Source organism: Diceros bicornis, chromosome 3 (assembly GCF_020826845.1).
Source record: "Diceros bicornis minor isolate mBicDic1 chromosome 3, mDicBic1.mat.cur, whole genome shotgun sequence".
Taxonomy (NCBI): domain Eukaryota; kingdom Metazoa; phylum Chordata; class Mammalia; order Perissodactyla; family Rhinocerotidae; genus Diceros; species Diceros bicornis.
Genome location: NC_080742.1, coordinates 85,764,695 through 85,778,642, shown reverse-complemented (window position 1 = coordinate 85,778,642; position 13,948 = coordinate 85,764,695). Strand labels below are relative to the sequence as shown.

The following is a 13,948-nucleotide window of genomic DNA, read 5'->3' as shown; positions in this document are numbered from 1 at the left end:
ATACTCAGAATCCAGGACATTTGAATTTCTGCCTTATTTTTAAGGCTTTTCACAGGGAAATTCAACTCTCACTGCCAGCAGGCTATTGTGAGGTTTTAAGCCCTGTTTATCCAGTGTCATGCCTACAGCAGCCCATCTTATTTGATTCGCGTGGAGGATAGAGACTGCTGTTTACCATTCTTGGCACAGGCAGTCGTGGTATGGTTGTCATTAGTCCATCCCCATGGGGCTTTCATGAGAACAGATCATCTAAAACAATCATGTCAAATATGTTTATCGTCATCAGTTTTGTTCTCCTAATCCATTACTAGTAAAGAAAATGAGAGGGAAGTAGTGAGTTGTAATAGAAAGAGATGGCTTTAAGTCAGAAAGACTAGGTTCCAGTCCTAATTAATCTATCTTGGGCAAATTGCTTAATCTCATAGGGTCTCAGCTCCTTAGCTGTAAAGTGGGTGAATAGTATCCACCTTGCATGGCTGAAGTGAGCTGTGTTTATAGAGCACATAATATATATATCACACTGCTAACCTCCTGGTAAATACTCTGTGGTAATAATGTCCTCATTGAAAAATGGTATGGGTAGGTGTGTGCATGTGAGTGAAAACCCCAATGCCAATTGGAGATACAGGGCTGGGTGAACCATGACCGAAATGGTGGGATTCCTGGACTAGATTGGCTGGAAGACTTTGTCTTAATTATGTCATCAATAGTTTGGGATGTAGGAAATGGCAATGAAAGGATAGCTAATTTACTATGGCTTGATATGGCTTCTTAAGTAGATATAATCTTCCAGATTAAAGCAAATGTCTCCAAATTATTGTTTAGACATCTTAAGCTGTGAACTTTAACAATTCTATTTCCACAAAGTAAACTGATAATGAGACTGTGTTAGGATTCATGCTGCAAGTAAGACAGTGTATATCACACTAGCAAGGATTAAAAGGCAAACTTTGGTGTTTTCTGGTTTATATTAAACTTAAGATCTCTGCTATGCCCTTGATAGACTACTTCAGAACTAGAGCCATTAAGACAGGATTGAGACACCACTTCCTGTTAACTTGTCTTCATTATGACTTCTGTAATATGTCCAGCCCATCCTCACTCATATCTCTTTGCTTGAAAGTTTTGAATGCACATGTGTTTGGGTATGTAAGGCTCTAATTGTGTGAATTTCTACTTGTTAGTGTCTGTGTACTTGTAATCATATTTGTATACATTTTTTGCACATGTAGTAACACTTCAATTAATCTACTGTAAGATGTATGACAACTTTGATCTGAGATAACCTTAAAGAGAGTATAAAAATTGAACAAGGAGCAACCACAAAAGCATCTGGAAAGAACCAAAGACGGGAAGATAACACATGATAAAGTTAAAGCTATTGACCGGCCCTGGTCGTATAAGCCAGGACCTGCTGGTACCTAAGCTGAGAAGCGTGGAGGAGACAAATGGGAATAAAGAAATAAGAGAAGACAAGCAGGCAGAAGAAAACACAAAGCAGAAACAAGAGATGAGAGCAGTGAAGTACAGAGACAATTCATTATAATAGTTATAGAAATATGAAGTGTCCCTGGGTAAAAGGAGAATCAGGAGTGGGAAATAGAATTATGGATTTTTGTAGATTTCTTCGAGTTCCTAAGAACTCGAAGTTCCTGCATCATGCATCATGCATCATGACCATGAAGGAAGGGGCAGAGGAACGCCTACGCAGCATAGCAATCTCGAGCCTGTCAATGAAGGGGCACACCAAGCATTATACAGCCCAGCTCTGAGAGCAGCAGTGGGTTGGTATCTTGCCCTTAAACTTGTGCCAGCCAGTACAGATTTATCAGGCCATTCACTATACTTTTCATGAGTAAAAGCTGCAGTATATAATTGTTTCATATCTCAATAACTGTACCTGGATTTTACGTGGATTTACAAAGATAGTAGCGGTGTGCGCTAGTTACCCAATTGAGTTCTAAGATGTAGACTTCTAAGATGCACCTGTAGCTTTCTACTGAAGCCCATCGGTCCCTATAACTTTCTTCTTATTAAAAAAAATGTATTAAATTCACTAACATAAGCCACTTTTAAACCACTCTTAAAGAGGATGATTTGGTACAAATTTTAATATGAGTGTGAACTATTGAGCTACAGGCAAGTACCTTTTTTCCCCTTAAAATGAATCCTGTGTCATTCTGACCATAGCTTTGTCCAATCCTAACATAATGGTCAAAACGTGACGAGGTATCACTCTTTATAACCAGCCATCAACTTTAGCTTTGAATTAACACGATTTCTAGCAATTTGATTCTTACCAAATTGTCTGTTTCTCAGGTGAGCCCCAATTGGCTGCTTTTCAGGAGGAGGAAAGGTTGTCATAGGTTGTTCTAGTTCTCATGTTCAGCTCACAAAGTCCTTTCCCTTCCCTTAGCTTTCTGTGCTAAGATTTTGGTTTTCTTTCTCTTCAAATGAAAGATATAAACTATGCTGGCTGTTGGGGAAATATAAAACTTTTTATTTGTTTCCAATAAACGATGAGAAGGTACTTTTCTTCTTTTTCTGTATGTCCCCAGGGAAGCTGTGGGATCCACCCTTCTGTGCCTTAGCTGAGGTAGGTCCTGCTTACCCTCTAGATTTGTAGGCCTATCTGAGATTAGTCAGGGGAGGCATCTCTAAAACATAAACACTTCACGTGCAGACTGCTTCAGACGGTGCGTTCCTGAGAACACAACAAGATATGCTGTTTGAAGAGCATGTTGAGTTTTATGGCGTTGCTTTAGAGGCAATCCCAACCATAACGCAGCATGAGAATGTAGTATTTGTACCAGCCGGTCTGCGCAAGCCAGCCGTCCAAGGCGTAGGAATAAAGCCGTCCCTGGCTATGAGTTATTCTACTGAAAGACGTGAGGCCCGAGTAGGAGAAATCTGTTGACCTTTGGGAGACCTGCATGTGACTGGAAAGAGGCGTCTGCTCTACCAGTTAATCGCTCTTACTTCTCTGCCTTCTTGTCTGTTCCATTCTTGTCACGCCAGTTCAGGCTTTAATTGCCTAATATGTGAATTATCACTGTGGACTTATTCTCTTTCAGAAAAAAATGGCCAGTGTCTTAACCACGACCTGCAAGATCCCGTACGGTCTGGCCTGCCGTTATTGTCTGGCCTCATCTCCACCTAGTTTACCCCCCTCCTGCAATACTGGCCCCTTTGCCACTCCTCAGACATCTCAAGGCCTCATGCCTCTGGGCTTTGCACTTGCTGTTCCCTCTGCCGGAATTCTTTTCCCCAAGATAACTACATGGCAAACTCCCCCACTTCCTTCTGGTGCTTGTCAAAGTGTATCTTTTCAGTGAGACCTTTCCTGGCCAACCCATCTACAGCTTCCCCTTTCCCCCACTCCTGATGCTTCCTATTCCCCGTTCTCTCTTTAATGTTTCTCTTTAGGATTTATTTCTGTCAACATATTGTATGTTATATTTATCTATCTTGTTTATTATCTGCCTCTCCCAGGAGAATGTCAGCTCCATGAGATCAAAAAAACGTTTTTTTTTTTTTTAATGTTTTGATCACTGCTGCATCCCCAGTGCCCGGCACCTAGTACGTGGTCAGTATTTAGTGATTGATTGAATTAAGAAATTACTCATCTCGTTTCCTTTTCTCTTCTTCCTTCTGCTTTCAGATACTTGTACATACTGCCACCAGATTAAATTATTATTTTTGACCATGTAAGTCTCAAAAACTCTATTAGTGTTCTGCTGCCTGTTAGGTTACAATTTGTGTTTCTCAGCCCAGATTTAAGGACTTGAGCAATCTTTTCCCAACCCATCTTTCTAGCCTAATCTGCACCACCCAGCCAGGACTTCTGTTTGGGAAGACTGGCTATTTGTGGGCCCCAATTCTACCCAGCAGGTTTCCTCCCCAGGCCACAGCTACCCAGACGCGTATTCCAAAGTTTAACCAGCCTAGAGATGTGGGTGGAATCACATAAGCAGCAGTAACGTAGACTTCCTGTTCTTAACTCTGCCCATTTATGTAAGACCTCAGCCTTCTGCAAAATAGCCTTTCCACCGAGTATTCTGGGGCTCCCTGGAAGACATCTCATTTCTGCTCACAAAAACCATTGTTCAGCTGTAATCACCCTGAAGCCTTGACCCTATTTTCCTCTATTGTTTGTAGAGGTCTTCTAGCCCTCAGATACCTTTAGGGTGCCTCATTACCTCTTCTTTTGGGATTGCATATTGTGAGAATGCCTATGTCCTGGCAGGGGTGGGGGGTTGTCTCATGATTCCAAAGCCACCAGTTCTTCAGACTGGGGCTGGGTTGGGGGCTTAAGTGGGGAGCAAGGCTGTCTCTACAAATGCTTTCTCCTTTCCTCTCTCCCTTCCTTTCTTCCAGAATGTCTATTGAGCTCCTATTTTGTGTCAGGCAGTGTACTTGGTGTTTGGATTTTAGCAATGTGAAAACACACAGAGGAATCTCCATCTTCTTGTAACTCTACAATTTTTGACCCTGGGGCCTCTAGGGAATAGTTCTGCGGGGCCATTTCTCTTGCAGCCCCTCATGACACAGCCAGTGTCCCCACTCCTCACGCCTGTGCACACCCTACTCCACCTGATTCCCCAACCAGGTGCACACCTAGAAGCTTCAGCACTTGACCGTCAAACCTGCTGCCCAACAACTCATGCAAATGGCCCTCTGTGAGCCGGATGACTCTGCACCCCATTGGACATGCCAAAGCCAGTCTCAGTTCTTTTTAGGAGACATCAGTGCCTACCGTGTAATAAGGCTTTGGCTCTTCTCCCTGCTGGAGCGTCCTCAATTTTTCAAATGTCTACATCTTTTAAGGCCCAGTTCAGGAATTTGCTTTTTCTGTTAGGTCCTTTTTACTGAGTCAGCCTCTGAGGTTTTACCCTCCTCTAAGTTATAGCTCTCATCGTCTGAGCCGTTCATTTAGCATTTAGCCACATGTGGCCTTTTCTTTCCAGTCCTTCTTGTCTCCTCAAGTGGCTCACCAGCTTCTCCCAGGAAGGACAGAAGCTTCTTCCTCTTGATTTTCTGCCCAGCACTCAGCATTGCATTATACACATAGTGATGGTTAAAAGTATATATTGACTAAATGTCCATAAATATGCTTTGGAAAAGTCAGTGGTTAACAGATTGTTTCAGCCACATGGAAAATTCACTTATGTGGGGCACCTCAGACATCATGATTCCAGAGAACTGGCATATGCAGATTTAGGTGTATTGGTGTATATTGGAGCATTGCATGAGTATTTTTGTGCACTCATTTACATGAGTCCCCCATCCAACCTCCTGTTGTTCCTGCTCCTTTTTCTTTCAGATATTCTGAGGTACTACTCTCATTGTTAGTATCTCTGGTATCAATGGTGAGGGGCTATCTCGGAGGGATTCAGCCCTTGCTGAGCCCTTGTCTGTGCAGAAGACATGGCAAAAAAACATGGGGTCTTGACAAGAGAAGGTCTTGACTCTTCAACATAGGCCAACAGTACATGGGCTGAGGGGTGGGCCTCTTTAACACAGAGTGAGGTCTCTCTGCAGAGACCCTCTGAAGAGAACCCCTAGACTCTCCTCGGTCCACAGACTCTTCTGGACATGTGGCATCTTTGCTCCTTGGTTTGGGATCATGAAATCTTGTTGTCACAGGCAGACTTAGTGATGTAGTGAGGAACTCTAATAGGAATGTGCTGGAACGTCCCCTGTCCACCCTCTGAAATATCCTGGTTTGTCTGAAATGTCCTGTATTCTGTTTGAAGAAAAGAGGAGCCAACATGAGTGGCAATGGAATCTGTGCTTCGGGCCTTAAATCACATTAATGGAACTTCCAGATAATGTCATTCTGCATTTTTCCTAATACCAATTTACAGATTGCGTCTCAGGCTCCCCAGAGAAGTAGAACTTGCCAAGTATGCTTGTCATTTCTTCTAATTAGGTTTTTAAATAAATCAAAGTACTCTTGTTTTCATTTACCTTGGATTATACAGCAGGAGCGTTCTTGTTCATGTTGCCCATAGAGGCTGTCCCCACTGAAAGGACAGCAGAGTCCTGACACCCTAAAGCCTTAGGAAGTTTCCTCCCCTCCACTTGCCTGAGCATTCCATTTAGAGAGGAAAGGAGGCCTTGCCTGTGCCCCATTGCCCCTCCTCTCTGCCCCTTCCACCGCAGTGCCCAGTAGAATGAGCTTTGTGTCTGAGAGGGAGCAAGAAGGGAGGATAAAATTCTTCTTGCCTCACTTGCTGTTTCCCCCTTGCTGGATTCCTAGTTCTCCCTTAGTTTTGTTCCTTAGCGTGAATCTTCTGATCTGGGAAAGGTGAAGGGGCTGAGAAATCACTGGGGAGAAGACAGCTAGGTGGGAGCTTGAGGGTAAGTGCCTCCCACAAGCCTCATCTGCTCCCCTTTCCCAGCTTTTCACCACTCAGCATCCCCTCCAGTCCTTTCCCCAGAATGCCTTCTCTACCTCCTTCCCCACTCCCAATGTGGTTGGGTTCCTGCCTGGAGCCCCTTCCCCGGCCATTCATCCTTCCATCACTGTGGCCTCGTTGTAGGGGTGAGGATAAGTGGAAGGAAGCAGTGATTCCTTGCATTAGGTGTGTGAGCCCAGGTCTGGAGTGAGATGCTACAAGCCCCTAACTTGGTTTGGCCAGCAGCAGGCTCTGGCCTCTGAGCTCTCCTGAGACAGGAAGACCGAGAAGGGGCTGGCATGCTGGCCCTGAGGACTCTAAGTATTTCCTCCTACTTCTCCTCTTCTGGTCTCCAGTGATTAAACCTGTGGAGGTGTGTGGTGGGGGGCGTCCTTAAGAATACAGCAGGAGAGACATGGTCAGCAGGCAGGACCATTTGCCCATCTTCAGGGAGAAATAAGGTTTGGTGTGTGCCTTATTGGGAGGGAGCATAGCCAGCCTTGTTGAACATGCTTCTTGGGGTCAAACTTCAGACTGTTAGGGGTGAGCTTTAATTTCAGTTACCTTGGGCAGCAAGGAAGCCCCATCTCTTTCACAAATCATAGGCCTGTGAAACTAGTTTCCATTTCCTCCTTCTTCTCCTGCACCTCCCCTCCCTTCCTCCTCCCTTCCTTCTCTCTCTTTTTCTTTCTATCTGTCAAACCCTATTAACTACCACCAGATATTCATTGCAACTTAGCAAAAATCACATCTCCTGCTCAAAGGAAGAAAAAATAGCTTTCTTGGTGGTACATATGGATCTGGGACTTAACGACCAAAGGAAGTGGGTGGGTGGGATAAGATTAGATATTAAACTCTTTATCAGGGACAATTATGTACTTTCTACCCCTGCTTGCCTCTGATCCTTTTGTCCCCTCTCCAGCCACCATCCCCAGCTCCAGTGGTCTAAGGCTGTGACGATGTTACTCCCATGCTGGATATGAGCTGACGTTTGGTGAGGAGCTGTCACTGCCTCGAATGCCAGCAGTGCCTGCAGCATGGGAAACGTGTAGGGCCAAGTCAGAACTCGGAATGTCTTCTCTTACAATCTCTGTTATGTTTGCTAGTTAGATTATGCCTGCCATCCTAAAGCAGAGCGTATCATTGTGTCATTATTAGTTAAGTAAATGTTGATCATGATGTGATGGGATATGATCTATATTATATCCTATATTGCCTTAGTTTTCATAGATGTGCCACATACACAATTACAAATTAATGGATTTCCTTTGACAAAATCAGGAAACCCTTAGTAAGGGCACTGAAGTTACTTTACTTGATATTTAAAGCACTAAGCCTAACTGACCTTTAAATTCATTGATGAGAGTGAATTATTAAATTTTTATAATTTTAATAAGCATGTTTGGGTCCCAGGCTATATTTATTTTTTAAATTATGTTTTTGTGCTAGATTCTATAACAACCATGTCCCAATATGAATTATAACAACTAACCTGCTGCATTAATTTTAGACTTTTTTTTTTTTTTGTGAGGAAGATCAGCCCCGAGCCAACATCCATACTAATCCTCCTCTCTTTTGCTGAGGAAGACCGGCTCCGAGCCAACATCCACCGCCAATCCTCCTCCTTTTTTTTCCCCAAGGCCCCAGTAGATAGCCGCACGCCATAGCTGCACATCCCTCCAGCCGCTGCATGTGGGACGCGGCCCCAGCGTGGCCGCGGAAGCGGTGCGTCAGCGCGCGCCCGGGATCCGAACCCGGGCCGACGGTATCGGAGCGCGCTCACCTAACCGCTAAGCCACGGGGCCGGCCCTAGACTTTTCTTGATTTATCACCTTTCATAGTGAAGGAAGCATTGGCTTAAATAAGAGTTTTTTAAGAAAAAGTGACTACTGACAGTATTTAGAATGTTTAGATTCCTGTGTTTTACCTTTGTATTTAGTTTAAATCTTGCAAATAAAAGTTGTAACATAACCAAGCACAAAAATTCTATATGGTTTGAGCAGTTTCTGCACAGAACCTTATCCAGCTACTTCCAATAACTTTAACCAATTGAAACATAGTCATAAACCAAGAAGTCAGCAGTTACACCCTGAGTCACTGGAACAGTTTTCATCAGTTGAGGAACTGAAATCCATATATTTTATTACTATGGAAAAAGATCCGAGGCCTTCGCTCAGAATTTATTCACTTAATTTTGCATATGATTATAAACTTCAATTATCTGATTTCTCAGATTATAAACTATTTAGAAGCTATCATTTAGGAAATTGGGGGCAACAAAGGACTAGCAAATTGACACTGAAAGGATATCTATTCTGGCAGAAATTCAGGAAACAGAAAAATGGCTGTGTTCTTTGTAGTGAAATGTATCATGTTGTAGTGTTTATGAAGAAAAATTCGGATTATGCTTTATATATTCTGCCTCAAAAGGCACAGAAGTATGTAATATATTTTATGAAAGTCTTTTAAAATTCAATATTGTGTAAATAGAATTAGTTTTATAACTTAAAGCACTTTACTTCACATATCATCACCTGCAGAATATTACACTTGAATTATTCCATATGGGTGATGTTGGTATGTTTACACGCTGTCCCAGAAAGCTGAGAGATAACATGTCTTAACCCAGTGGTTCTCCAACTCTTCTAGCCCAGGTCCTTTATTCAAAAGAGATTGTGACTTAGAATTCCGATAAGGAAAACAAGGCAAGGAGGAGGTATTCTGGTCTCAGAAAGTGCACGTGGATCCCTGAGCCTGCTCGGTGTTCTTCCCACTGTCCTCAGTGACTTCTTAGGAAACTCACGGAGTTCCTGGAGCTCTGCAGAACTTAAGGCAGAGCGCAAGGTCAGGCACGAAGCTAGGCCAGGGTGGGAGTTATTGGTAAGGAAGGAGGCCTTTTAGGGGTCCTTAGATCATATCCCATCAGTGGTTGTCTCCCGTGAGGGGTGTTGCTTTCCTGGTCTGCAGTGTAATCGGCCAGGGGTTTTGTGGATAATGAGTAGACTGGCATCAACTTGTTTCCGTAGCATCACTGTAACTCTGATTGGCAGTGTGACTCAGGTACCCCATGCATTTTCTGCAGGTGGTGCTACAGCAGCCGTCTCTGCCAGGAGATCCAGAGGAAACAGGAGAGCAACAATAATTTGCTTATGGGCGCTCCGCTCATAAAAATTTGCAAACTCAAATTTTATTATTGTTGCCTTGAGTGCTGCTGCTGCTGCTGTTCTTGTTCTTCTTGTTCTCGTTCCCTCCTCTCCCTCCCCCTCCTTCTTTCTCTTTAGTAATAGAGCCGGGACATTTTTCAGTAGTGTAGCTAGATGCTTGGGTTTCCCTTATCCTTTGTTATTTGCAGAATAATTGATTGTCAGACTTATTTAATGTTCCAGACTATGTTCTTTCCTCAGGCAGAGGAAAGCCAAGAGTAATTAAAGCATCCGCAAGCAGGGTAACTAAACCTGTCAGCGGGGATCTAGACTACGAGCTCAGTGGCTACCGTACTGCTGTGTTCTGAGTACTTTGTTGGTGTCTGATAACACTCTGGATACCCCATGTTGAATGGGTAGAGCCATCAGGGATGCAGGAGGCTAGTTTCTTTCCTGATCCTGCCCCTTCTGAGGTGGTTGTCTGCAGTCCTTCCAGTCTCCTTTGGTAGCAGCAACACCTTATCCCTTCTCACCTTCCTGCCACAGTTGGCTCAAAAAGTAGACCTCAGTAGGGAACAGAAGTGGCGAGGTTGCCAGCAATCTATACCAGTGCCTTTCCTAGGAAGGGACTCAGGGCCTTTCACATTTAGACGCTTTGATAGACTATTTCACAGATTGGCTTCGTTATAATAGGTTTCCTTCTGTGCTCAAACCCCAAAATTGTTCATGCAGATCTGCCTTCTAGTCTGTCCTTTGTAGAGAGGGCTAAGCTTTCCTAGTACCAGTTCCGTGGTACTGGCGGTAATGGATTGAGATTCCACCCATTCCTCCTTCTCCCTGTTGCTTGTTTTTTATTGTTAGAGAAAAGATGAACCTCAAAAAGTATTTTTATTGTCAATTTAAACTGGTACTGACTGTCAGAGAGGCCAAATTATATAACGCTTACAAGTGTGAGCTCTGGAGCAGAACTACCCAGCTCTGTGGGCCCTAATTATATGACCTCAGGCATGTCACTTACTATCCTTAAGTTTTCTCGTCTGTAAAATGGGGGTAAGAATTATACCTGTTTCTTAGGGTTGTGAGGATTAAATGAGTTACTGTCTGTGAAATGCTCATGAGAGTCCCTGGCACAGAGCAAGTACTAACTTCCTGTTAGCTGCTGTTGCTGCTGCCGCTGCTGTTATTATTATTATTGTAGGGTGTAAAAGTTAGACTCGTCTTCTTGCTTTTTGGAAGATTTGGGCAGAAATTCAAGTAGCTTAGTATAAATTTGTGCCTGGGATAGAAGCCTAAATTGACTGGTCCCTTGAAATGCAAACTCTTTGGCAGTCAAGAAAGAATGCTTGTTTTGAACTTAGACCCAACTTTGGGTGTTGGCTCTGCCTCCCAACTACTAGAGTAAAAATGTAAAAAAAAAATAAGAGAATAATATAATGCCTACATTGCTAGGTTATAAAACTTAAAAAAATACAGAGTAAAGAGCCTGGTTCATGTTACATACTCAATACATAGCAGCTATTATAATTATTATATTTTGAAGGGAAAATCGAGGTCACCATAAGTCATGGGGATACGGAGCTGCTTGATGGGTCAAAGGACTGTTGATGAGGATTGTCATATTGTATAAGATGAAATTTTAAATTTGCTTAGTAATATAAACAACTGCAAGGTTTGCTTTATTTACCTATACTCTCTTTGGTACCAAGGACCTCTTCAGAACAGACTATGTTAACATGTCTTCTTGTATTTGGATTGAATGTTGTAGAAATCGGCTCTCAGGAGGAAGTGTGCGGTCTGTAAGATCGTGGTCCACACCGCCTGCATTGAACAGCTAGAAAAGGTGAGACAGCGCCATCTGCTGCAAATTTTGGTACCTTGCAGGTGTTTAGACTTCAAGGACAAGGTGTCAATTTCTGTTTCCAAATTTGGAAAACAATGCCATTTTAAAAAACTGGAAGTCCAGCATTATTACCAGATTAATAATAGAAAGACAATCTTATGGTTTATTCACTCTCTTCTTTGCTGAAGTATAATTTGATATCATTTTATGTTGACGCTTGGGAAAAGGAAAGATAAGATTAGAGAGGAAAGCCTGGTAGGCACTAATTTTCTTCAAAATCATAATTGTTATTTACGCATAGGATTTTCCAGAAGATGCTTTTTCTTAAAGAAAAAAAATCCATAAGCTCTTTAAAATCATTGTTTAGATATGTCTGACCTTTCTGAGTTTACTTCTTCCTAAAGTGGCTGCAAGGGAGAGCGCCAGACTAGAAGCCATCTCTCCTCCTTTCTCGGAGCAGTGCTCCTGCTTGCACAGCATTTACGTGTGGCTGGGGCTGGTGGTGACATCCCCGTGGTGTCTTTCCTCCAGAGGAAGTGGATTCTGCACAGTCCATTTATCTGTCACCCGGGGAAGGGAAAGGCTCCAACTGTGAGTTGTCTGCCGTCCTCGTCCCTTTCCCACCTCCTGCCCCATTTCCACGTGCGATTCTCTGTGCATTATTGACATTCTTGAGCTGCCACATGTGGAAATATTTTAGTCCCCTGTGACATTCATTTAGTTTCACCGACACATTACCAATTGTTGCCAACTGATATTTTGTGGGAATGACTACTAGTATTTTATCTTAATATTGTTTTTGCTGTCCCAATCCCATTTACTCATCTCCTTCATTTCTACACTCCTTTCATCTTATCTAGTAGCTAAAGAAGATATATCGGGACATCTCCCCATCTAAAAGAAAGGCAGTGCTGAACACTCAAATAAAGAGTAATTTTGTGTGCGTGTAATCATCATTTCTAAAGTTTATATTTTCCTACTTTTAATATCTAAAACAGCCAGATGATTTCAGTGCCAGATATTTTCTCTGACTCTTTATTATTTCAGTTTCTCAAATTTACAGCATAAGAGCATTATTGTTTAAAGATACTTTGATTTCATCAGAGAATTAAGAGATGTGGATTGGAGATATAGAATCACGTGGAATCTCTATAGATTATATAAAGTGATGGTTTCAAAAGAAATCATCCTTATTCTTTGGGGATTTTGCTTTGTCGTCTCAATATCTGTCATTGTTGGTTTTTTCAGGTAACTCATTCTAGTCTGATGCTCATCCCTAATATAATACACTTTTCTTTTTAAATGACAGATTAATTTCAGATGTAAACCAACGTTTCGAGAAGGGGGCTCAAGATCGCCGAGAGAAGTGAGTATTTCAGAGCTCTATTTTCTTTTACTTCCCATTGATTCATTGGATTCGTAGATGTTCGCAGGGATTAAAAAATAAAGTCTAGCTCCCGCCATTCCACATCAGTTTCTTATTAATACATCAACAAAATACAACTAATAAAATCCCCGTGTCTCTTCAACACTTGTGTACTGCCCTTTATTCTTCTCGCGGAATGTTTTGGGGAGCTAAGTTCTTACTGAATGAATTAGAGTAGAGGGCGGGGGAGGTGGTGGAATTGAAGAGGTAAGAAAGAAATAGCATTTTATTGTCTTTAGGTCCATTTTAATTCCATTTTTAAATGTTGAGTGGGTAGAAGCTATTCGGGGGGTCGGCATAGTTTCTGAGTATTCGTATCAACACTGGAGTCAGACTGTCTGGTTTCAAAATCAGCCTTGATCCTGTGTGATTTTGGGCATCTCACCTAATTTCTCTAGATCTCAATATTTTCATCTGTTAAATAAATAAACAAAAAATAAAAATAATAAATAAATAAACACACACACACATATGTAAAGTTATGTTCAGTGCTCAGTCCCTGACCTCACAGTCTGGTAGTGAAGACAGGTAGATAGGAAATTACGGTGAAGAGCGGTTGCTGCTACGTCAGTGGTGAGCAGAGGCGATGACAGGAGTAGAGCTGCTCTCAGACATATTGTTTGCTCAGCTTTTATTTAGAGGAGCCTGAGCAAGCACAGTATAGGGAAAGGTAGAGAAGATGAGACAGCTGGGAGAGAGTCTCAGCCCTCCTGGGTTATCCTGGATAGCTCCAGGCCCGAAATTGCCCTCTTCAATCAGCAAAACAAAAGCCTGCAATGAATAGAACCCATCCTCCTTAGAACATAGTTGAGCCTGCCCAGCTATGAGCATCTTATAAGGTGCTCTCCATGAGAGAAAGGGTGGTAAGATAATTTTTGGAAAGTATACTTTCTCTGTTCCGCTTACATTCCCAGTGAGATTACTTTCATTTCCATGTATAGATTTACCCCCTTGGAAACCCTCCCAGCTCGTGCACTCCTCAAACCAGCTCTGTGTAGTGACGAATAGGAGGGAGAGGGAAGAGGTCAGAGAAAGGGCTTCCTGGAAGAGGCAGCAACTAACTGAGGCTCCAGGGAGTTATCTAAGTGAAGGTTGGGGGCAGTTAGGAGGTGAGTCAGAGCCTTCTAGAAAGAAAGAA

General features: G+C 42.6%; 1 protein-coding gene across 8 annotated transcripts in view; it reads left to right on the top strand.

Moving 5' to 3' along the window:
• DGKI (diacylglycerol kinase iota) overlaps nt 1-13,948 on the top strand; it is a 309,867-nt gene that overhangs the window by 61,022 nt on the left and 234,897 nt on the right. For all 8 annotated transcript variants that reach the window (XM_058530901.1, XM_058530951.1, XM_058530892.1 and 5 more), the window contains exons 4-5: nt 11,310-11,384; nt 12,694-12,750. In XM_058530901.1, the coding sequence (XP_058386884.1) occupies nt 11,310-11,384; nt 12,694-12,750 (132 nt within the window). The remainder of the gene's footprint in view (nt 1-11,309; nt 11,385-12,693; nt 12,751-13,948) is intronic.